General features: G+C 41.5%; 2 protein-coding genes across 4 annotated transcripts in view; one reads left to right on the forward strand and one right to left on the reverse strand.

Moving 5' to 3' along the window:
- Positions 1 to 17,968, reverse strand: part of LOC118646414 — a 123,705-nt gene extending 105,737 nt beyond the window's left edge. Inside the window, exon 1 of one of the 2 annotated variants that reach the window (XM_036289210.1) lies at positions 16,707 to 17,968. The gene's annotated coding sequence lies outside the window, so the exon portion shown is untranslated. The remainder of the gene's footprint in view (positions 1 to 16,706) is intronic. The other variant, XM_036289209.1, reaches the window with a different exon arrangement.
- Positions 17,969 to 20,252: 2,284 nt separating this feature from the next.
- Positions 20,253 to 25,225, forward strand: LOC105828531 (DNA repair endonuclease XPF). 2 transcript variants are annotated; one of them, XM_012666896.3, is made up of 13 exons: positions 20,253 to 20,694; positions 20,794 to 20,918; positions 21,063 to 21,179; positions 21,240 to 21,393; positions 21,679 to 21,752; positions 21,826 to 22,002; positions 22,078 to 23,257; positions 23,358 to 23,669; positions 23,753 to 23,968; positions 24,035 to 24,208; positions 24,276 to 24,416; positions 24,527 to 24,727; positions 24,816 to 25,225. In XM_012666896.3, exons 1-13 carry the CDS (start codon positions 20,650 to 20,652, stop codon positions 24,969 to 24,971), a joined length of 3,072 nt encoding a protein of 1,023 aa, XP_012522350.1. In that variant the 5' UTR covers positions 20,253 to 20,649; the 3' UTR covers positions 24,972 to 25,225. The 2 variants fall into 2 exon arrangements, with proteins under 2 accessions (XP_012522350.1, XP_028048200.1); XM_028192399.1 differs by lacking the exons at positions 20,253 to 20,694; positions 20,794 to 20,918; positions 21,063 to 21,179 and having other exon boundaries at positions 21,253 to 21,393; positions 21,576 to 21,752.
- The last annotated feature ends 403 nt before the right edge of the window (positions 25,226 to 25,628 follow it).

Genomic DNA, 25,628 nt, shown 5'->3' on the forward strand with positions numbered 1-25,628 from the left:
GCCAGCCGGTTAGCGTGCCGGGGCTATAATCGTCCTCGCGTGTAATGTACGATCGGTAGGAGGACAAGAGCCGGGTGGTGATGGTGTAGTGGTGGTAGTGGTGGAGGTAGTGATGGTAGTGGTGGTGGTTAGGTAGGTTGGTTGGCTGACTGGCTGGCTGGCTGGCTGGCTGGTTGGCTGCGTGAGTGAGCGCGACGTGGAAACTGGTGTGCGCCGCCGATGTCAATGACACTGCGGTGCTGCAGCTGCTGCACACATAAGTCAAGCCCGAGCGACACCGGCATACAACACGTGCGACCCGCAGGTACATACGCGAACGTGAGTCCGTGCATGCGTACGTTCGCTCGCTCGCTCGCTCGCTCGCTCGTGCGCGCACGCACGGAAGAGAGTTCATCTTTCTCTGTGCGTGTATTTGAGAGGGCAAGAGTCAAATATTTCCATCCCATCCAGTCGGACCTCCAGGCTAAGGCGAGGTGTCCACTCTCGGAAGAGTTTTATCATCGAGTGCCGCGCACTCGGTAAGTAAAGCTCTCTCGGAGTCTGAAGGTCCATTGAGAGACACACTCCGTGTTTACCGCGGAATCTTATTATCAAGAGTCGTTGTCGGTAGAGAGTAAAATTTATAAATGAATACACGCGGCGCGGAGTTCTCATCGTTCTAAATAGTATCCATTCCGTATTGCGGAATAAAGGTCATATTATTTTACTTTTAACTCTCGGAGATAGAAAAGAGACAGAGACATTCGTAGGCGGATGCCACTCAAAATTATTACTCCAAGGTATATTTTTAGTTCGAAAATTTCATCGTCATTCCCACAGTGAGAAAGTAAAACTTAATTAATATTTTAATAAAGCAGGAGACGGAATGCATAATTCGCGAAAGTGATCTTACAATCTGCTTCCCCGCGTCCTCATCGTAGGCCCCCATTTCGGCGTTGCACGTGCTGGCGCCCGTCCGACTGACGCACGTGCCGCAACGCCGCGCGTGCACGCACGTATGCGCGATCGTAATTACTACCTGACGCGGGTTTTTGACGATGAATTAAAGATAATGATTTGCGGGCGCAGACCGAGGGACCGAGGGCCCCGACGGTACCACAGATACTCTCGCGCGATACATCGAATATCCGTAGCGAATATCTTTCGAAAGTTATCGTTCTGGGAAACACGACCTCGCGAGATTTCAATCGGAGCAAAACGTACGAAATTATGATAATGTGTGGAACGTGCGTAATCGCTCAATCCCGTCTCTCTCTCTCTCTCTCTCTCTCTCTCTCTCTCTTTTTTTATTAAATCTCGGTGAAGTGTTCCTACTGAGAAAGCACATCGCCCCATCTTTGTAATAAAACCGAAAGGAAGAGAAGTTATGTCCTCCTCACATTCTGCTAAATTGGGTTAACTAGAGCGGCAGGAGCGGTCAGGAGCGAGGCAGGAACCGAAACGCGGAGAGAAGCCGTCATTTGCAGAGGGACGCACGAAATTCGTTTTGCGTGAGGATGTTTTTTCGTGCGGTGATAAAAGACGCGCGTCGTAATCGCGCCGTATTCGCGCCATGAACGGCTGGAAACTTAAACCGAACCTCGAGTTAACCGAGTCACGGGGTGACGAGCCGGCCGAAATAAAAGGAACCTCAATTTCATGCCTCCTAACTCCAAGTGCCGGCGGTTCCCTCAAGTGCCACGTGCCTCTTTGCGCACGTAAAATGACGTGCAGTTGAAGAAAACGGCCACCAATCTTTTATTACAGCTATAGATTTCATCGAATGGATTTCTCACGAGGTTATGAATTTTTTATGGATTCTATTTCTCTTTACGATGCCGTTACTTTTTCTCTCGTTCGTCCGTTCGTCTTCGGTTGCTTCCGAATCGCTTGCTCGCACGAATCCGAAGCTGATCGCGCGTAAAAAAAAAGGAGACGTATACGGCAAAAGTTTGTAATGAATGGCGAGGCATTAATCCCTCCGGCGTCTCGCGTTACATTTGGTCCATCCACGCACGTGGTGCGAGGACGATCGTTCTCGCGTGTCTCCGCCGTGCGTTTCGCTCACTTGCATGCGCGGCACGGACCGGGGGCAGCGTCTTTTTTTTTCGCGTGTTTGCAATTATTATAAATAATTCCACGCCTGCTCGCCGCTCTCGCGACGACCGCTTGTAAATCCCGGAACGAAGCTAAAAAGAGGGAGCGGCCGATTCTGAAAGAGCGGCCGCAAAAATTGTTTTCCCGCGGCTGCCCTTAAGGACTCGTACTTTATGACGGTGGTAAAGGCCATAAGGTAAGAGAAGGTATCACATCTCACGTCGCAGTCACGTCGGAAATAACCGAAAGTTACGTCGTTGAAATTAAATGGGAAAATTAATACACGTGATAAACGCACGAGATAAACAAATCTTTCTACGAGTACTTCTTTCTTTTTATCTCCTTAATAAAGATTCATTTTTCATGTAGTTTTATTATACATCAAGATATTAACACGCGTTTCTTCGCGTCCAGATTGCCGACCAAATCCACTTTTCACATGTCACTGCGTATAATCATCTCACCGGTTCAGCGAAACATCTGTGCGTTTAACTCGATTTCTGCATTTACATGTTACACATTACGTTTCGCTCTTCTTTTGTCCCGGATGCACGCGATACCGACCTACGTTGTGCGAATAATCTCGTCCTTTGGTCTTAGACTTCAAAGCGATATTACGCGGGGCATCCGAGGGAAGCGAGAGACCCCATGTGACAACTGTCGAGTAATTTACTCAAGATGGGCCGCAACGCCGGTACGGTTTTATGAAGATACGGGCGACAGGGCCGCATACTTCACGCCTGTGAAGCGAATGATTTCAACAAGTCCAAAACTTGCTCTGATGACAGAAAATAGCGCGTAGTCTTCAAAAGTACCATTATTTCATACACAATTATTCTTTTTTTCCTAATTAGTGACAACAAAATTTTAGTCGCAAATTTTAATTCTAAAACCAACTGCAAAGAAGGAAATAACAAAAAATGTGACTTATAAAAATGACCTTATTTTGCTACAGTTTTAGATAAATAATTTTTAAACAAGTAAATACAAATGTCTGTACAAATGTTCATAAAAATTTTATGTAAAAAATTTAATTTAATTCATAATGCTATTTTCTCACAGAAAAGTACAAAACGCAATAAAAATCAAGAACAAACAAAATATTAAATGACTTTTAAATCAATATGATAATTATGCCAAATTTATGTAGATATTCAAACGTAATGAAAGAATTTATGAAATTTAAAAAATGTTTGATAACACTTTAGACACACTCTCAATTGCTCTAATGAAAATTTAGACATCGTTTTTCAGTGGTTCGAGTGACGCATTTCGCAGACGCAATGGAGTTCACTTCGCTCGCTTCCGGCCCTGAAAGTGGTCTTTCCGGACGTCATCTATACTTTTGTCCGCGCCGCCAGTCGTCAGCTGGGCCTCTCGCCTCGCAAGAGTGCGAATTTGTAGCGTAATTTTCTCTCGTTCGCGCCCGTCAAGTCTGATGCACGACGTCGTCCCGAAGTAATGTCCCCTTGTCAAACGCGTTCGCGCGCGGGCGCGCGAACGGACAATTTTTATAAGGACGGCTGATTCTCGGCGATCCTTATAATAGCTCATCAACGCGAGGCGACACGTGCTCAATTACCTTCATAAGCGTCACGTCCCACGCAATTTATTCCTCTCGTACGTACTAGCACCACCCGACGACGACGACGACGTTTACGAAGGAAGATCGCACAAGTACAATACACACTTGTACGTCCGCCAAAAAAAAAGATAGGAAAAAGAAACATGCGTGCCTCGTAACCTTTTCGTGATTCTGAACGGACGTATCAGATCTTGCCGAAGTATTACGGTAAAATGTGACTCTATACACAACCGATATAGAGGAATAAAAGTTGTTAAAATAAATAATTGAACAAATGTTACAATTGGGAAATAAAAATCTTGTTAAGAAAAAACCAAGCTTCGTAAAAATAATTGCAATTGGAAGAAAAAATGTCATTCGATACCATTTTACGAATGCGTTAATTTCACGATAATTTCTGATATTTTCGCGATTGATCAAGATTTCTCTCTACCTCAACTTGCAACACCGTTATTCTACGTTAGTAATTGCGGCACATTCCTATCTCGTTTGTCAATAAGTTCAACAAAGCGGCTTAATATGACGTAAGGAGAGGGTTGAACCGGCCGCGCGCGGATTCGCGCGAGAACAAGAAAAGCCAATTTCGCTAGACGCGTCTGAGCGTCTCTGAATAGAGCGAGCTCGTAATTGAGGAGACGTTTTATATGCTCTCGCGTCACGTTTCATAACTTCTTACGCCATCGCCGCCGTGCGAGACGTGACTGATGTTCGCCGGATAGTCAAAGTGAGAAATTTTGTCAGAGCGAGGTAAAACAAAATTTCCAGCAAAATTGCGACGGGAAAATTCGCAAGATGATAACTGTATCTCGCAAACGAAAAGAACTTCTGGGAGCCTCGGAGTAAGTAAATTATGCGCGCCGTTTTATCTCCCGAGAGGCTTAAAAGAGACACATTCGGATGTGTTTGGTGCCCTTCGCGTTTTCTTTAAAAGCTCCGTCGGAACCTCGAAAAAGGCTTGTTAGTTCGGGCTGCATAAACAAACAGCAGGCCGAACCGCTGACGGAAATAACGAGCGCGGCAAAAAGGCGTGTTCTCACGTGCTCGCGGATTCAACGTCGTCGTGCTAAGAGTTAACGGTAACTCACCGCGGCGAAGCGCCATGATGACTCACGCCAGACAATGTTGCCAGAAATGCAGCATAATATCTGCAACATGAATATTCCTCCCAACGTGATATTTAAAAAACAAAGAGTGCAGAAACATTTTTTTTAATCTTTGCTCACGATTATATTTTCTGTCGCGTTACTTTCTGTTGGAGAGATTATTATTATTAGCAAAAAGAATACGACAGGTGTAATTAAGAAATAGAAATATAATGTTAAATAATAAATTATGTATTAAACTTTCTCTCGTGGTATTCATTACGTTTAAATTACGTTCCCTATGAAGAAATTCAATTAAAAACTGCGTCTTTTGCGTAGGAAAAGAGACTTAAGCGCGATAGGATCAAGGAGACGTCGTCTATATACTGTACGGAAACTCGTGGCGATACGTTGCGACGTATTACGCGAAACGTCACTCGAGAACTTCCATCCGGGCGAAACGGGATCCGAGAAACGAACACGAAGTTGAACCTGACGGAATTGAGTTTAACAGTTGGGCTGACCCGGCGGCTTCACGCCGCCGAGGGAGAGACGGGACCCCCGACGCTTATCCGGCCTCGCAACACCGCCTCCGCCTTTTCAGTCGGGCGTGTTTAGAGACACCGCCGGCCGTTAGGATCGGATCCGGTCGTGGGAAGTGAAGTAACGATAGCTGTCGAAGAACCACGCCGAGATCCTTCGTCAACGAACTGCAACCGACCGACTTCCTGCACCGATTCCCCCGGCCTGGCCGCGGTGCGCTCCCTTTCTGCGATATATTTCGTTTACTCTCATTCCGCGCGCGTCACGCTCCATTCGGGGGAGATCTATTCTCCTCTCGTTTGCATAACTGCATTCCGGGGTAATGCGTACCATGCGGCGATTGCTATAATTAACGGCGGCCGTACAAAATCCCGGGGAGAAAACGGACGAATGCAACAATGCACGTGATAGTCACGGGCAGTTATGCATATTGCGCTTAATCACGCGTGCGAATTGCAATTTGGAAGGTTACGGGGGTATCCCTCCCTTTTTTTTTTTCTTAAAGGGTGTATGATTAAGGGACGATTACGTCGCGCAACGTATAATTTCCAATATCTGTGTTTTCATATTCGTACGGATTAATGATAGACTAATAACGCGGTATGACATAACTCGCCTCGAAAACTCGATAAATAATGGCTGCTGCAAAGCCATCGCCGTGCAAAAGATGACTCTGCGATATCGTCGTAGTCCCACATCTTTAAAACCTTTTTTATAATCTCGACAACCATCTGGCTGTCAATCATCATAATCGATTCGCACAGTTTTATTATAACAGAGAGAAAAACAAATAGTTCGCCGGAGTACCGTAAATGCCTATAAAATTAACCGTAATGTTAATTTCATGAATACCTTCCGCCTTTAGTTTGTTTTTACACGTCCGTCCCGACAAAAAAAGCGTACGCCGTATTTCACAAACTGGATTTAAATTTATTACCGCGTCTGAAAACACACCGCAACAAGTGATCTCTATAAAGCGATCGTGTAATCGTATTATTTATCTTATTACATCGTCCTTACGTGGGCGCTATCAAAATTTTTACCCGACTCTGTCGCCGAGGTCGTAACTTTCTCAAAGCGAACCTTGGCTCCGATTGCCGGCCGCCTATCTGCGCGAACAATCCCCGTAAAGCGATACCCGTGATAAACAGAAGCCTTAAAGGAACGTCGGTGTTATCGAGTGCGGAGAGGTCGATCGGGGAAGTCACTTTCATCAGTCGTGAGAAATCTTCTACACACACGCGCATACAAGTACACACGTACATGCGCCGTGTAACGCTTCTCCGTTCGTTTGCAAAATCGTATTGTCATCGTCAACACAGGCGCAGATCTGTCCGATTCGCGATATTTCACGTAACCCGACAAGCTGTTTGAGATGATAAATACGGAGAAATTTTGTATCTTACGAACGCTCAGTTTTTCTCTTTCCATTTGTCGAACGCATATTCAGCTTCAAATCTCGGGTACTTTTTCATCGATCATAATAATCTAGAATATTATTTGCTAGCAAGCCATTAAAGCGTCGTAACAGTGGTACAATTATAACAGTTGTTTAACCGCCATTGCGCTGTTAACTGCGCGGTGTGAACGCCGCCGTAAGTAACTCACGCGTTACGCAAACGACTTGCACTTTCGTACTCCTTTTTTTTCCCTTCTTTTCTCCACGTCGTACAAGCACCCACGGGCGAACCGCACACTTCCCATTTGTACGCGCCGCAGCACTTACCGCGCGTATTTTTTCGCAGACGCATCGGGGCATTTTACTTGCTGCAAATTGCAGTCGTATTTTTTAAAGAGTGCAAAGTGAAAAACGTTCACCTACATCATATACTTGTGTTACGTATCCGTCAAACAGAATATAGTAACTGTACACCAATTTTTTTTTTCAAGTAATACATGCAGTTTTGTAAAAACATATTTATTAACATCGCATGTACGCGCGCGTGTCGAAAATAATTTGATATTCAATTAAACGATGTCGAATTACGTGAATATTTAATTATGTGAAACGGGATATTTAATTTTCATTATGGGGCATAAAATCCTTTGAACAGTTTGCGGAACATACAATCCAATCTTTCGATACGCTAATGAGTGTATTTTTTTTTTTGCAAAATTAAATACTGTTTCGAAATAGATACTGTTCTTCGTTTTAAGCAATTATCAAAGCACATTTGTTTCCATTTGACGAGTTGCAGAGCTTTATGATTCAGCGCACGGCAACCGTAATTGAAATTGGGCGAGAAATAAATCGGGATTACGCGCGAGGATAGTATCACGCGTCGACGAACGAAAGCTGCGCTCGTCAGCTCCAATTTAACGATCATTATTCGTTTGGTCCGCTATCCGCTATTCGCTGCGAGAGCGGTAGCTCGGTTTATTATTGGAGTGCGAAAATATCGCGCATAATTTCCGGCCCAAATATTTTCCTTGGGTGGCGCTTTGCGCGACTGGCAGTTGTGTGCACAGTCACCCCACTTCGCCTGGCCTTTCATCAGCGTTAATTACGAAAATGTTTTAATCGAATGAACTTACAAAATAATCAATTCCGCACAGTTGAGAGCTCGATTTTCCGGCGTCAACAGTTCGCGTTAATGCCGAGTCGAACAATCTATTTATACAAATTGAGCAGATCGCTGGTAACTACGGTACGCTGAGTAATAACGTTAAACCGCATTTCCGTAACTAGACCGTAAATACGGTATTAACATCACAAATCTCGCGAATGCGCGATTACGCGGCGAGTGATTTAATTTAAATATCAAATCCGGCATTTTTCCATCGTGATTCCGCGACAAGCGAGTCTCTGTGTCTGTCGATTAACCCGTGAGTCGTGTGATTTACGAACGAAGCGGTTCCCCCCGCGATGATTTTCCGTAAACTAACTAATCTCGAAAATTTCGCCGAACAATCGTCATCGGGACGACCCTCGCGCGTGATTCTCCGTCTAGAATGCTGCACTCGAATCTGACTTAGCAAAGACCGGCCGTTCGAAAGGAATGAGGATAAGAGGAGGAGAAGGAGGAATGGCTAGGCCAGGCCAGATATATTTAACCTTCTTCGCCGCGTACTCGGCGCGCAAGGAGCAACACTTGCCTCTCTTCGCGATTTAAATAAATGCACGCTCCGAATACCGGTCATTGTTTCGACGCGGCATTCGCTACGGCTTACGCAGTTACGGGACTTTCTCGTGGCAACAGACTTTCTCGATAAAGATGAAGATGAGATTGCCGTCGCGAGAATACCGGACCCAAACTGGACTTGACCTTCCTATCTCAGATCGACAAAGGATCCGGTCCCCTTGGACTAACAGCATTAGCATTGACTCTAACTAAAATAATCTTTACATCCATTACATATTAAATAAATTCATATTAAATTTGGATAAAAATAGCGAGAACATGTCTTAAAAAATTCATGATATTTAGGCACTTCTGACATTTTGAATGTCGTTGCCTGATGAATGTCCAATGTGAATCGAAACTGAGTCAGATTTAACTACCAAGATTGTATACGATCTGCCCACGCCTGTACTTCGAAATAGTTCTTTCGATAATTTGGTAGGAGCTTTGGAACCGAACTAAATATCGACATGTGGCGATACCACTCGAATATCTCGGACGAGGTCCCTCTTTGTCAGCCTACACAAACTGCTCCAATTTGGCGCAGACGAGTATATAGTTTATATCCCGTCATTGACATAGAAATGTGGGCATCATGAATCACGAATCGCAACGGCTCTCTCTCTCTCTCTCTCTCTCTCTCTCTCTCTCTCTCTCTCTCTCTCTCTCTCTCTCTCTCTCTCTCTCTCTCTCGTATTCTGATTCAGCAATTAATCCCGCCTGTTGCAATTCCGCGAACGCGAAGTAAAATGCGCTTCCGTCACTTGGACTTTCGAAACGAATAACACTACGCAGACACTTGTTGCGCAAACATATCTACTAGGTTCTTTGTGCAATCCTCCAATAAATAAAGAATCACGAGAGACCGCGCGGAATACAACAATCGGGAATCAATACTCTTTGCGGGCGTAGCTCCGGATAATGAAATTCTATGACTCCAGTTTAGCCGCGTGCTAACATTTGGCGAATGCCGAACGTATTGAAGATACAATAATGGCACGCGCTCTTTCTCTCTCTCTCTCTCTCTCTACTTAGATCTGGAATCGCTGAAAGCGAAAGGGTACCACGCATCTCGGCGATAAAAATAAATCCGCCAAAACGCCTTTCGCCACGACTGGGCGCGGAGTTGACCGGTAGTCGGGTCGGAAGTGCACGGGCAAGCACGCGCCTCTCGTTGTCGAGGTGAAACGCAAGGAACGAAAACGAACGCGTGCCCGAGCGAGACGAGCGAACAAGGCGCGCTTCCTGGGAAGAAAAGACGGAAAAAAAAGGAGGGCTTGTACGCTCTCGTAACGTAATTGCGTAAGTATCGCCGGTCGGCCGGGAAGGCGCGAACGCGCTCACGACTATTTCGGACCCGTTCGGACGCTCGTGCCCGATATCGCGCCTTCCTCGAAGGCTCCTCTTCAAAGAGAGACGGACTCGCGAGCGAACGAGCGAGCGAGCGGCGCGAGTCGTGTCTCGGACTTTCACTCTGATCCGTTACGCCTCGACAATATGCGGCGGTCTCCTCCTCCTCCTCCTCCTGCTCCTGCTGCTCCTCCTGTACCGCGTTGTTCCGCAATGATCCTGATCTGATTCCTGCGTCCTGCGAGGGTTACGAGGTAACGAGACGTGGAAAGGCGTTGCGGTGAAAAAAGAATTTCTGCGGCTTCGCTGTAGCGTCCGCGCAATCATGCGGAAAGAGTACGATGTGAATAAGTATATTGTACCGTTTCATTCTCGTTCAGCCGATATTGCAAAAGGGTACGTATTAACCTTTTAAATACGCCTTGTACGAAGGAGCTTCTCCGAAATTACCAGCTAACAAAGCAAGAAAACGCGTCGATATGTAGTCTCGATATTTATTATTTTTATGTTAATCAGTAGAAAACAACGATCTTATAAAGTAAAACAAAGATAAATCTTATTTACTCGCTTTTATTGCGAACGTTTTCATTCCGGCTGATCGTACTTACATATGTTTCAAAACTATAATTTTATATTTTATGCGATTAGATTTCCGAGCATCGCGTATTAATTGTGAATATCTAACAATAGAATATCTTGCAACGTAACTTATTTGCTATTTTCCGGGACACATTATCGACCTATTAAACAATTGTCTAGGGAACAACCCGTATTTTATTGCAAATACGTGCCTTCGTATTCGAGTCAGAATTGTTCTCTTTTTTCCTCCGTGCATTTTACCTGCAAATCTCTACCTTCCGTTTTCGGATTATAAGCGAAGCCCTTTCGGATCGGAAGGATCCGGTGAAAAGAGATACTGCACTCTTTCAGGTACAAGACTCACAACGACGACGACGACGGCGGCGGCGGCGGCAGGGAGACGAAAAAAAGGGAAACGAACACTGGCGAGCGCGCCAAAGTCAGAGAGCGGAGAAATTTATCGTCACGGGCGAACCGGACATCGAGCTAAAAATATAGGCAATTAAAAGCGTGTTCACGTGCGCTCGCGTCCGAGTAGCGAAAATTTTTAAGGGCCACGGCGTATCGAGACGTCGGTCGTGACAAATCCGGGAAAAGATGCGCGTCCACCCCCGCGCTTCCTTCACCACCTCCTGAATATAAAATATCTCGACGTGTCGACCAGTTGACGTTTTAAAAGGTTTATCCGACTATCCAGTGGCTAAAGTGCTTTCGAGAGGAATGAGGGGTGGGGTGAAGGGCCCTTAAACGGTCCGGAAAATGATCGTGTCGATGTAAGCTGATGTCACGACAACTCTACTGTGCGCGGGATAATGGAAACATGGAATAAACGTATTTACTAGTGTCCCCTAAAACGTGATGCCTGTAGTCATCGACCGTCACCATTGAATGCTTTTAAGTGATAAATATGATGATAAATATCTTTTACAGCATCCTTAAAAATAGCTCTATTTTATTTCTCGTGCTAATAATCTTTACTTGCTTTAAACAAAAATTTTTTAGCAAGAATTTTCAATAAAAAAATTACGCAACGCGGAGAAATATTTCGATCATTTAAGTATAAATTACAAAACGGGCAATAATCAACGAGAAAATGTATAAAAAGGCCTCTACCTGTAAATAACAATAAATACTCCAGAATACGAAAATTATTCATAGGCACGTCGAAGGTATAATGAATTGCGAATCCCTGACTATCGATACAAAACCGAAAGCACAGCGTGATGCTTTTGCGAGGCACGACAGCTAATGCGACCGTGGCACCGGAATGTTTTCAGAAGCAATAGCGGCGACTTTGCGAGATGATTTACGAGAGAAGCGTTGGTTGAAGTCAGATCCCGAATTTGTAAGCGACAAAAGCGAGAAAAAGAGGAAAGACTGCGGAAACAAGAATTACTTCCCGACGCCACGCCTGGCAACACACACGTTAGTTTCAAGGATCAATCAATAAATATCGACAGTGTCTCTCTCATCGGCATGCGCAAAATCTTAAACCGGCGACGTGTGCGTGATTTTTCCCAGGTCTCGTTCCTTAGTCAACAAGATACGGGAAAAACTCGTTTTCTCACCGGTTTTCCTGCGTTTAAATATTTAAATAAAACATATTCGTATCGCAAAGTCTGAAAATAAGCTGTTTAGATGTACCGTTAAAATGCGGATGGAAACGTGGACGCGAGGGATGTAAAGTTCCGTACAAAGAATGCAATCGAATCACCGGGCAAACGAAACTGCCCTTTGCTGTGAGCATGTGTTCGGCGTGTGGTTGCACGTAAATGAAAGTCGCCCGGATAAAGCGGAAATACGATTAGATACCATTAGACAGAAATCGATTAGATATGATTATACTCGGCCTTAAAGGACACCGGTTTTTATCGCCCGTACACGTGTATCGTACACTTTTATGTCGAATCGACCCAACTGTAATATTATTTCATGGTGTTGAGTAGACGTTATCACACGATATATTTAGTTTTTTTTCTTTTTTTCAATCAAAACTGCGATTCCCGTTTATTAATTTATCCATAAGAATAATTGTAAAATCTGCAAATATAAAATACATATGTACATAATATTAATCAAAATTTCGAATACGTATAAAATAATAACAATTATATGTTCCATATTAATAAAAAACATTCACGCGGAATGTACGAAAGTTATTATATATCTTCAAAGACTTTAATACTTTCTATCGTGGTACATTTTAATTGTCCTATACGTTTAGCGATCCTTTTTAATTTATCTCTAATTTCATATTGTTATGTGACAGCGGTTTAATTCGGGATTTCGCGGGTTAACAGACGCCAAGTGGGATTTTCCACAGCGGAAGCTTTGCGGTAGTATGAGTTGGTCGGAAAGATCGATTGTCGTACTGCGACACTAATGTCGGAGTTGGCATAACTTGGCGGTTTGCGCTCTGAACTGCGAGAACTCTCTCGCGAAAGTCCTTCCCCAGTGTTTCCTTCCCTTCCCCTCCCCCCAAATGACAACTTCGCCACGATTAAACGTAATCTCGTTTGCACGTCGCAATCAATTACGAATCGCGAGGTATCAATCCTAGATAGGGATGTAGGAAAATGATCAGAATTATAGTCATAAACCGTGATTATCGATAATTGGCGTTGTTAACACGTAAGAGCGTGGAAACGTAACTTCGCCTTTAATTACGCGCTGAAGTGCGGACAGTAGCTTTCCCCGCAGATGGGAATGTTGTTGTAATTACGGCAATTACGTCAGATTGCGATTATTGATGACTTGTGTTATCAAGATCTAAACGGAAGGAAGTACGACGTTAAATCTTGCAACGCAGCAACATTTATCATCAAAATATAGTACTGATTGGGCTTAGGGCAATGATTAGGTTGTTCCAACTTCTTGGTAAAGTTACCTATCAGGTAAAATATACGTCTGTGTCTTTATTTATTTAAGAAAAAAGATAAAGACAGACACACGCCTTATCGGATAGAGATAAGTTTACCAAAAAGTTGAACCAACCGATCCTTAATAGTTAAAAATTCTAGGGAAATAGAAAAACAATGTTGTCGAGTGTCACGAAATAATTATAACATCGTACAAAAACACCTGTAAAAATTGTAGCTTCTTGAGAAGTAACATGTGCGAGAGAGGAAAGAGAGTTGAAAGTGTCAGAGTCAACGTACGCCAGCTGAGCCCTACTTCCTGAAGATACGTTCAGGTCTCCGATGAAGACTCCATACGCATATGAAGACGCGTACTTCGTGCAGCCTATAATTTGCCCTTTATTTCATTGTATCTCATCCGGAAGAAAGTAACGAGGTACGTGAGGGAAGCAGCGAGGGGAAGCCTCGTCTCGTGATAGAACGACGTGTACCCTCGTCGCGCGTGACATACGACTCACTCCACGGTATTGCAGCTCCAGTTCAGCATTATGTTAAGCCCGTTCTTAGTATCACTTGCGATTACATCGTGCGGGACACGCACAATTTTGCGTACTCGAGGGGAAACAAGCCGCCGAGCAAATGCGCGTTGTTATTCAATACGCGCCTTCCCCCGCCTCCTCCTTCCACCCCCGCTTACCTACCATTACGTACACCTGATACTCACGCATTTCTGGCTGGCGCTAAATCGAAAAATCTCAGACGAATCGCGCGATCGCACAGGAAAACCGGTCGCTCTGGAGGAGGTAGCGCGGAAAATTCGAAAATGTCGCGTTACGTCACGATCGTTGATCATCGATACGCGGGATGACTTTCTCGGCGAGATCGATGCGAGGAAACGCGCTTATTCGAGCGCATCGACGACGACGACAACGACGGCGCCAGTAACGATAATAATCGCATAACGATTACGCGTCACTATCGCGATCATTATCGCGTTTATTAGCGCGCGCGTCGTTGGGTCTATTTGAAGATGGAGATTTATTCGACGATTATAACAAGTATTTCTTTTATTATTAAAAGTGTTTCGACAGAGAACTTCTTCTCGCGTTAACTGCCAACTAATGGCTTTCAGACGAGCGAAGAATTACCACCGGCCGTAAAAATTAGTTTCTGGCGAGTATTGCGATAGACAGAGCGGAGACGCGGAGATTGCATGCAAAACGCCGCGCGGAATAAAAAAAACCTGACTTTATTCCGCGATAGCGAGCATTTCTCTCTCTCTCCCCCTCTCTCTCTTTCTCTCTCTGTGTTGTTGCGTCACTTTTGCTCGCGTTGGCGTGCACGTGTGAAAACCCGGTGAGCGCGGCCGTTCCCTTTCTTCGCGCACAGCGCACTCATTAGCGAGTTGCTCTGAGAGCTTTTATTATTAGAAGTGTACGCGATGTTCTCCCCCGAAACGTCATATCGAACGTCCTTCTCGTCACAGATTTTTTTTTATCCCATTTTAAGATACTCTCCAAAGTATTCAATATCCATCTACTCTAATTAGAAGAACCAAAAGCCATCTCGAATTACCAAGATGTGTAGAAGTTCTCGATAACGAGTCTTAAAGAAAATAAATAACAAAGAATTTTTCGATAATTATAAACTTTAATAAAAAATGAAACGAAATCATATTTTCCAGTTTATTTCTTTAACAAAGTTCTAAACTAAGACATAATTCTGAAAATATGCGATAGTTGCTTAAAAATTCGCAGTAAATCGTGATCTTTTTCGAAAGCTCAGGAAAAATCTCTAAGCAGGTCAAAGATTAATAACGAAAGACATCCGTGCTTTATAATGTGTCTCTGCGGCAGCGAAAATGAATTTCTGCGAAGGGAAGAGAGAAAAAAAAGAGGCGAATCGCGCCTCGAAATTAAGCGCGATCGATGACGACTTGATTACGCTAAGTGCGGAGTTTTAAATCTGAGAATTCCTCGACTGACGAACGTCAACGTAGATTACTCCGAAAAGAAGATTTCGCTCGTAATGCTGCTCTATTTATAACTCCTAATTCAGTTATTCCATTTGTGCAAAGTATAGCTTTCGAAAAAATCGTAGACGGCACACACTTTGCTAAGTTTTTGCACCTTTGTATTAGATGACACAAGAGTCTTTGATCCTTTCGAAGAGATGATGTTACTCTTGTTACAGTATGTCATCATCAGTAAATACTGCGACAAATAATACATTGTAACGTCACGAACTGTCTTTTTAAAAAAGTTGACGCTATTCGAGTTTACAGTATTTCGCATAAGCGAAAATAAATCTGAAAGAAGCATATTCACATTATAATACGTGATTATAATATACGAGTTTCGGCGAGAAAAAAAATGTTAGAGGCAGTAAAAAGATATTGAAAATTGTCTAAACTCGTCATAAATGCTTTTTATAACGTCTATCATTTTCGTTTCTCTCTGAAACTTACATGGCAATCGCACAAAATATTCTTTCTTTATATTCATTTCGTTGACAGATAGCACTGAAAATAACTCAGGTGAAACCAATTTTTGTTATAGACAGCTCTTGACGTCACCTTTCCAATATATCGTAATATCTACGCCAGTGTTACACACGCCGTAATAAAAGCAACGTCAGAAGGGTCAAGACACTTTGCACTAACAATACTTCATGTGTATCTGACGCACAATACAACCTAACCTAACCTAACCTATACGTTTCCATCGGACTAAGCTTCGTTAGACTCTATTCGGTAGGTTATTCGTATCAAAGATCAATCGGCTACGTATATCTCTACATACAAATACATGTGCATAAAATATTTCTTACCACGATAGATAGTATCCTGCTGTAATAAAATAACCACAGCGGTTTTTCGGGTCGGCATTGTGGTCAGGAAAGCACAGCTCGCTATTTCGCTCTCCAAAAAAAGGTTTGGATTACACTAACCGCGCCGGCATAGAAAATCGCGTCCGTGACCCGACAATACCAGCGCGTAACACACTTCAATTCGATGCAACGCGAGCGTGCTCCAAAAAACGATGACGATCTATCGTAAGGACGAAACATGAGCCATATTGGAAAACTCGTTTGTCTTTTTTATCGATTGTCACGGCACAGCCACTTTCGACGATCAAAGGTATCGATCGATCGAACGTTCCGTTGAAAATTCAAACCGAGAGGGACAAGTGCGACGACGGAGCTTTCCCAAGTTGAGGAACGCACTGTTCACACTTAGAAGAGACAACTTCACTCCGCTGTTCCTCCTCCCCTCCCCTCCGCTCTTGACTCTCGCGGAACTCGGCGTATTTGCCGAAGTTTTCAATTTCGACGAGAGAATAATGATACTTCCTCCCTCGCGAGGGATAACAAGCCCCGCACGTCCACTCGTCCCTTTCAATTCAACCCCCGGTTAATCGCCAGACCGGCGAGAAGGGGTAGGCGTTTCGCGAGGCAGCCGCCGGTCAATGCGGCGTACGCGGGTACGATTGTGTATCACAACGTTACTCACCATGCAGGAAGGATTCGCGTCAACCGCGGACGAGAGGACGATCCAGCAGTGGTAGCGTGGCCGGGGACGAAAAATCCAAGCTGGTAGAGAATCCCAGTAGTAGAATCTCGCCGGGTCTCCCCTCGGATGAAACACCACCGGCGCAGCGGCGGCGGTGGCGGTGGCGGTGGCGGTGGCGGCGGCGGCAGCGACGACGACGACGACAGTCCCGAGGCAAGAAAACTGGGAGGAAAAACGTGGAAAGGATTTCACTTGAACGCGTCGGCCTCGACGATCGCGACCGGAGTCCGAAGGAGAAGGTGGCGATACAGAGGGAAACACGCCGGCGAACGGTACGCGGACGAATAAACAACTGAGCGAGCGAACGAACGTACGAACGGATGGACGGACGGACGGTCGAGCGCGATAAACACACGCGTACCAACCGTACGGCGCGCGGGTTCAGCGGCCGACTGAGAGGATGCAGTTCGCCGCTGGTCCGCCATGGTCCGCTCGCGGACCCTTGGTGGCCCCCTCGTGGTTACGTCCTCCCCCCAGCGCACCGCCGCTACACTCGACGGGAGAGACAAAGCGACTGCGCGCGCAGCCTCGCATTTTTTGACCCTCCGTCTCGCGGGCTCTTCCCCCTCTCTCTCTCTCTCTCTCTCTCTCTCTCTCTCTCTCGAGCTCACTCGGCGCGCGCGCGCGCGCGCAGCTGCGACCGTCCGCACCCCACTTCACGCCGCCCTTAGGTTAGGTTCGATTCATCGCGAGGGCATACCGCTCGCTCGGCCCGCGAACGGCGAGCTCGTGCGTGTGCGTACGTACGTGGTACGCGGGAGCAAACGCAGGAGACTCGTGTGCGTGCAGGAGCGCGCAGGAGGAGTCTTTAGCCGCGATCACGTCTTCACTTCGATCGAGGGGGTCGTCGTTTAATCTCCGCGTTTGCATCCCGAAATTCTCGCGGAATTTGGCGCGATCGCCGGAAACCACTATTATCACGAACCGACCGGTAGAATGACGGAGCAGCGACTGAGGAGCGGGGGAGGAGGAGGGTACTAAAGCGCGATTTCTACTTAATAGAGTCGTCGAAATTCGAGTCACGTGTTACTCGCCGGGCTGCGTCGATTGGCTCGCGAGAGGATAGCGTGCGAAGGAAATTTGAAAATTCCACTCCCCCGCAACGGAACGTATTTCGTACCGATAGAATTATATGAAATATATGAGTCCGATATAATATTGATGAGCCTGTCGAGCACCTCGTCGCGGCACGCGATTTGTAATTCCACCGAGAGAATAGCATAAATGTACAGATTATAAGCGAGCCTTTAAAACCTCGTCTACAGAAGTCGCAAGCAGCTAGTTGCGACTTGCGACAGCCAATGAGCGCCTAGTTTCTAATTCAAGCTCGACAGTCATTGGCTGTCGCAAGTCGTAACTGGCTGTTTGCGACTTCTGTAAACGAGACTTAACTCTCGCGATATATTAATCACAAAAAGAAATGCACATGAAATATACATACCGACACAATACGCTTCAATACGTTTTATCTATCTTATGTCACGCTAAGGATGTACGTGTCACGTCTCAAAGCATTGTCAAAAATATAAGAATTTCAGATTGTTCTATTATTACGTTTCAGTATCTGTGTAAAATTTGGAAGCAATTCTTTTATTGGTTTAAAAGTTATTCAACTTTTTGTTTTTGATTCTTAAAAATCATGTTTTATAATAGCTACTTGCAAATTTTACAACAAAGTGGCATTACAAATTATTATAATTTATTACATGTACTAATAAAACTCTAATAAAAATATGAGCACAAGTTATTGCAGTAAATTGCAGCAAAAATATGATCATTTACGCTACTGAATTATTATTATTTCGTTTATTGCTTGCCGTACTTAGATTTTGCAACAACTTTAGCTGATATCATACCCAAAATATTCTAAAGCTAAATCTATAACGGTTTTCGGATCTGAGACACGTCTCGGTGATTTGCAATAAGACGTGCCTTTGTTTGTTCCTCTCATTCCCCAAACATCCTTCCATGTGGCAGCGAGTAAAAGGCTCTTGGACTTTGGCGATCTTCGATACGCTCTATTCGCACATTAACGAGAGAAAGTTTCTCAAAAATGAAGGAACCCATCATCGAAACGAGTTCACGTGATATTATTCTATTGTTACAAGACACTCCATGCTTTTCTCTCGAACGGCAGATTATTCGGAATTATATGTAGGGAAAGGAGCGCGACGTCCTATCAAAGAAAATGAAAGCGAGATCTCGACGTTTCCCGCGTGTAATTGTACGCCTCCCTCGTAAAAGGTGCGATCGATACGGAGCTTCTCATTTTCGGAAAGAAAAAATCCCCGCGTCGAGGGGAGACAGACGCCTTGCCCCATCTCCCCGCGAGTATTAGCAATGACGGTCACGTCTCAGAACAGCAGGTGGTTTTTACATAATATTTGCTGGGGAAGAGAGGCACGAAGAAAAATAAAATATCTTCCACGCAGCTCCGCGCTTTAATTGCTCATTATTAAGCCTCCGTTGGCTCTCTCTCCCCCCCCCTCTCTCTCTCTCTCTCTCTCTCTCTCTCTCTCTCTCTCTCTCTCTCTCTCTCTCTCTCTCTCTCTCTCTCTCTCTTTCCCTCTCTTTTTCTCTTTCTTCTCTCACTTTTCCGTCGTCCCGACATCCGCTTCTGCGCCGCGCTTTATCACGTACCGCCCCCTTATACGGACGCCTTTATTCAATGCGACTCCTTCGTAATTTCATCCTCGTTAGTAATAATTAGTTAACCGGCATCTCGCGCTGATTGTTACTCGATCATCACCGGGGATCGCGCGGAATCATTTGTTTCGCGAACGTTACGCCGTTGCCACGGCTATGAATCTAACGAGGATCATAGAGAGACCCTAAGTGGTCTTGTTAACCTCGTTCTAAATGATAAAAGCCAGGATGAAAGTTTTCTCCCTCCCTGATAAAATATTCCAATCTACAAGAAAGATCTTATACCCTGCCGTTTGATAAAATTATTTTAATGAGCAGGATATTTCTGTTGATATTCTGGTAAAATTTGCAACAGATACTTTACAAAATCTATTTTCAATATTTGGTTATTTATTCCCACAATGTTTATAGCATCCTCAGAATAGAAGCTTATAAATTTCATGTTGCTGAAAATATCATAAAAGCTAGAATCCTCAGAGATTCATGAAGCGCATCGCACTCCGTCATATTGTTATTGGAATTGGAAAACAATACAAGAAAAAACATTTGAAACATGTATATATAAACTGATTTATATATGCTAATACATAATCTAATATATTTCAGATATATTTTGCTGTATGAGTAAATGCGTATGGAAAAGAGAGTTACCAGCTCACTAAAATAAATTCTTATTTTCATAAAAATAATGCATTTGTTCCAATCTAATAAAGAAACTTAATAATTTATAATGTATCAAAATATTTTTGAAACTATTATAATAAATGTGATTTAGGCAGGAAAGTGACATCTGTTATTTGCAACATGTAATTTTTGAGAAACGAAATTTCATTTAAACTTCGTCGACAAGTCTGGAATCTTTCTACGAACAGCTTATGTTGTTTAATTAAGTTATTGATATTATATTATTGATGAAATTTAATGTCGAGAAGTTGAACGCAGGATTTAATACGGTTTATTCAAAGGCAAATAAACTATTGCAAATACGAGAATAACGCTTTGACGCCATCATTTGCAATCAGCTGATTGAGTTCGTGAACGCCTGAACGGCGGAATTGGATGGATTGGATGCAAAATATATGTATTTTTCACTCTTTTTACGTAATGTGTAAACGAGATGCTAGTAGCTCGATTCTGCATGTTGCGTATTTAGACAATCGTTTCGTCTGTCTACGGGAGACATCTCGAGTACATCAACACTCGTGAGGTTTTCAATAGTATTGTTATATATTGTACTATGAAGACAACATTTCTTATTACAACATTTCTTATTACAACATTGGTACGATCAGCTTTAACATGCGTTGAAATTCTTCTATAAAGAATTCTAACCTCGTAGGATTTCTCCATGCTTAAGTAAATTATTCTGTTAAACTTCTAGATAACCTATGCGTTAGCACTGAACGAGGAATTATTGCATTACGTTAGTGATGATGTGCCCGGCGGATCTTACAAGTATTACAGTCTGACGTATGACGGTAACATTAAGATACGGTTGACATCCATGTGAGTGGAAATTAAAACATTCCTTGGTCTTATACTTTGTATTAATGTCTTTTATACCATCAGATATTCTCGTTTTTTTAATAAGATTCTTTTTTCTTTGTCACGTTATATGATACATGATTTATTCTTTATATTCTTTTTCAGAACGGGGGATGCAGATTTGTATGCATCACAGATTACAAGCAAACCGACATATGAACCACAGCATTACTGCCTGCAGTCCGCAACTTGTGGGGAAGATACTATTTTCATACCTAAGAGGTACTAGAAATCATATTTTGAATTTATCTTATTACTTTCTGATACATTACATTCCCTCAGTTTCAAACGGCCTGTAAGTATTGGCGTTTATGGTCATCCATCGCACGAAATCAGTAAATATACTTTATTGGTGTCTGAAGTAATGGTTGAAGACGATATCTCATCTTATGACGAGACATCCCCAGATAGAACTTATAAAACCACTCGTGATAGGGTAAGTCACATATTAGTTACTATGTAACTCCGTCTTATTTTCGACAAGTACTTATTTTACTTTATAAGTATTTTATTCCTTATTTATCTATTTTATTCATTTAGTATTTTAGTTATATATATATGTGTGTGTGTGTGTGATTACTTTCTACAGGTATTTATTATAGATTATCTTTTTTTTAGATTAGAGATATTTTACTTTTTGCCAATCTGGATCTCTTGTTTGAATTATTGTTCTGAACACTGGAACAATTAAAAGATCTAGAAATTGAGCGGAACATTACAGATCAACATGTTGGACTATGAAAATCAAATTTTTCTTGAAGTTCTTCAAGAGGATGGGTTAGTTATTACAGCTAAGTAAGTATATATTATCTTTGCTGCTATATTTTATATATGAATGTATAATGTTGTTTATTGAAAAATGTTATAGGGGTCTTGGTATAGAAACTGTTTTTGCAAATGTGATAAAAGCTTACTCGGATCCGGGCAATCTAGTTATAGTCCTTGGAACCATTGATTACGATGAGCGTTACATTATTGATTTACTTAAAAGTTATGGAACGAAATTACCGCGTGTAGTTAATGCCGAATGTTCGTCCAATGAAAGGTATATATTTAAATGATATATCTTTAAAAAATAGTGTTATTATTTTACATTTTATAAAAATTAATTAAAACGCAGGGAAGTAATGTATTTGGAAGGTGGAGTGCTGTTTATATCGGGTCGTATCTTAGTGGTAGATCTATTAAAGAATAGAGTTCCGCTGCACTTGGTCACCGGTATTCTCGTCTATAGAGCTCATAACATTCTAAATGCTTATCAAGAGGCATTTGCATTACGTTTATATAGACAAAATAATAAGACTGGTTTTATCAAGGCGTTCACAAATTCGTCACTAGCTTTCACAATTGGATATACGAAAGTGGAACGAGTTATGAAAGCTCTATTCGTCAAAAAATTATATTTATGGCCGCGTTTCCACACAACTGTTAATAATTGCTTGTCCAAACATGAGCCCGAAGTTATAGAATTACATGTACAAATTACGCCAAAGATGCAAAGCATTCAAACCACCTTGCTCGATATTATGAATTATACTGTGAAAGAGTTGAAGAGAATCAATAAATATTTAGACTTGGAGGAACTGACTGTAGAGAATGCAATAGCAAAAAAGTTTCACAAGCAGTTACATTCACAAGTAGATCCAATCTGGCATCAGCTCAGTACAACAACTAAACAATTATTTTCCGATTTAAAAACATTACGCTCCCTTATTATATCTTTGACGTATGAAGATTCCGTTTCATTTTACAACATGCTAAATAGTTTACGGACTATGGAATATGCCATGAAAGCTGGTGGTTGGATAATGTTAGATGAATTTGAAAATCTGATTAAATATGCCAAAAGCAGAGTTTATACGGATAAGAACGAATTGAAACCAGAACCGCATCCAAAATGGGAAGCTTTATCGGAAGTCTTGGTTGAGATTCAGGAACAGAAACATAAGAAAAAAGATTATGAAAATATTGATAAAGTTCTCATTTTAGTAAACGATAACAGTACATGTCGTCAATTAAGAAATTATTTAACTATGGGTGCAAATGAATACTTACTTTATGAGGCTTTGAAAAAATTATCGCATAATAAAGAACAAAAGGTGAGTGGCAGTAAAAAGAATACAAATGAAAAGAGTATAAAAGATCAGCCATCGACTTCTGAAAGTAATACAGAAGAAGAATTGCAAGAAGCTCAAGATACTTATGTGCTGACATTGTCACAAAAATGCACAGATGGAACTCAGCCAAGTACTTCCACAGAAGATATAAAACATCAGACATTATTTGAAGAGTGTTCGCAAGTAAGTTAGAAATATTGTAAACATTTATGGAATATTTATGCAGTTTATTAAAAAAAAAATGTTTTGTTTCGTTATATAATTTTGTTCTCTGATTTTAAAGATTGTAAATTTGGATTTAACTAAAGAGATCTATGCAGCGTCTGCACCTATAGTTTTCATACAAGCCATAAAGAAAGGAGGTGATCCAATGGCTTTACAACGAATATTAACGGAGCATATGCCGAACAATATTATTTTATACGTAACCGATATTGGTGTTGTGAGACAATTAGAAGTATATCAAAATAATAATCCGTCATTAAATTTGAAAGTATATTTTTTAATTTATGGCGGATCAGTTGAGGAACAAGAATATCTCACTTCCTTACGACGAGAAAAGGAAGCATTTCATTCTTTGATCAATACAAAAACTGTGAGTATTCTTGTACATAATTTAAGAACAAAGAGACAATATACTATTAAACAATTATATTATTATAATTTTTCATTATTTAGACTATGGTTGTGCCAGAAGATCAAGATGGAAAATCAGACGACTGCTTAGCTCTTGCAGTTCAATCAGATGATGCTCAAGAGAATACGCGTAAAGGAGGGATGCAATCTGAAGTTAAAATAGTTCCAAAAGTTATTGTTGACATGAGAGAATTCAGAAGTGAGTTACCAGCCATGCTGTACACACGTGGTATAAAAATTGAGCCAGTGACATTAGTGGTAAGTGAAATATATAAATTTTATTAATATAAAATAATTATTTCTACGTGATTTATAACATTATAGGTGGGTGACTATATTCTAACACCGGAAATATGTATTGAGAGGAAAAGTGTATCTGATCTGATTGGTTCTTTACTTTCTGGGAGGTTGTATAATCAAGCAGTTTCCATGACAAGACATTACGCTAAACCTATGCTTCTCATAGAATTTGATCAGAATAAACCGTTTTCTTTTCAGGTATTTTAACGTTATAAAATGCATGATTTTCCTTATTTAATGCACATAATTATATCTAATATTTTAGGGAAATTACTATGTTAGTAGAGATCTTAAGAATACTGACATAACAGCAAAACTGCAATTATTAACTCTTCATTTTCCTAAACTAAAAATTATATGGTCTCCTAGTCCACAAGCTACAGCACAATTGTTTGAAGAATTAAAGGTAATATAAATTTATACATCTAATTTTATATTTTAAAAAATGTATATGTATGAAAAATAATATTAATATACATTATAAATATATTAGATACTCAAGTTGTATGTTTGTAGCAAGGACGAGATCAGCCTGACTCGAATGTTGCTGCTAAAATTGGAGCAGATGAAGATACAGAAAACAAACAAATAATGGTTGAAAAATATAATTCTCACATCAAAGATTTTATAGCTAAATTACCAGGTGTACATTCGAAAAATTTGCATATTTTATTGAATAAAGGAGGATCGTTAGATAATCTTATCAAATTGTCACAAGTAAGTAAATTTAGAACCTTAAGCTCTTTATAATTAACTATTATAATTTATAAAGATATTAAAATTAAAACAATCTTTGTAATTATAGGAAGAGCTAAAAGAAATACTTGGAAATAAAAATGATGCGGAATTGTTACATAAAGCTCTACATGAAAAGTGTTTACCAATGGGTGAAAGTTCGGGAACTAGCAAAGGTGTTTCCAAAGTACGTGGTAAAAGACTTTTCTCCAAAATATCAAAATAATATAAATGATGTATCCTAACAAATATTTAGTAAAACATTTTCAAAGTATTAATAATTGAATGTTATTACAATCTAATAAATATATTTTATAAGTTATTTTTGGAAATAGTTATACCATTATGTTATTTTCAGTACAATTTGAAAAATGTATATCATAAAAGGCAATGTAAATAAATTTATTACATAATAATTGTACAGATATGTAAGATCTTAATATATGTAATTAAGATGTAATATAGTATTTCACAAGATAATATGACAAAAAAAATTATTTGTTAGTAGAATCAGGGAGGAACCTAAGAGCGGTCATCGCGTTTTAAGGTGTTTCCATCTATCAGTGCCTCTATGTGCACAAAATGTGCACATTGAACTATGTAGTCAAATATCTATGAATTCCGTAATGTGCATGACTTTTTGGGTCTCATTTATGCTATGTCCACGTTTATTTGGTTCTGTTTCATTGCTATATCCGTAAATTTTACAATTATATGCATTGATATTTTAAATCTGTTTTATACAAATGTGCATAATCATGTTCTATAAATGTGCAATACTGACACCGTACAGATATAACATGGACAACAGAACCAATATTTCATCTCGCACCACGTTTATCACATATCATTTTGTTCCACATATACGTGATATAAATTCAAA

The sequence above is a fragment of the Monomorium pharaonis genome, chromosome 7 (genome assembly GCF_013373865.1).
Source record: "Monomorium pharaonis isolate MP-MQ-018 chromosome 7, ASM1337386v2, whole genome shotgun sequence".
Classification (NCBI taxonomy): domain Eukaryota; kingdom Metazoa; phylum Arthropoda; class Insecta; order Hymenoptera; family Formicidae; genus Monomorium; species Monomorium pharaonis.

What these genes read in the sequence shown, in the direction of transcription:
- LOC105828531 (XM_012666896.3), top strand. Translation starts at nt 20,650, where the DNA reads ATGAAGACAACATTTCTTATTACAACATTTCTTATTACAACATTG. An exon ending in CATTTCTTATTACAACATTG is followed by an intron (nt 20,695 to 20,793) that starts GTACGATCAGCT and finishes TTAAACTTCTAG; the next exon opens with ATAACCTATGCGTTAGCACT. An exon ending in ATCTTATCAAATTGTCACAA is followed by an intron (nt 24,728 to 24,815) that starts GTAAGTAAATTT and finishes TTGTAATTATAG; the next exon opens with GAAGAGCTAAAAGAAATACT.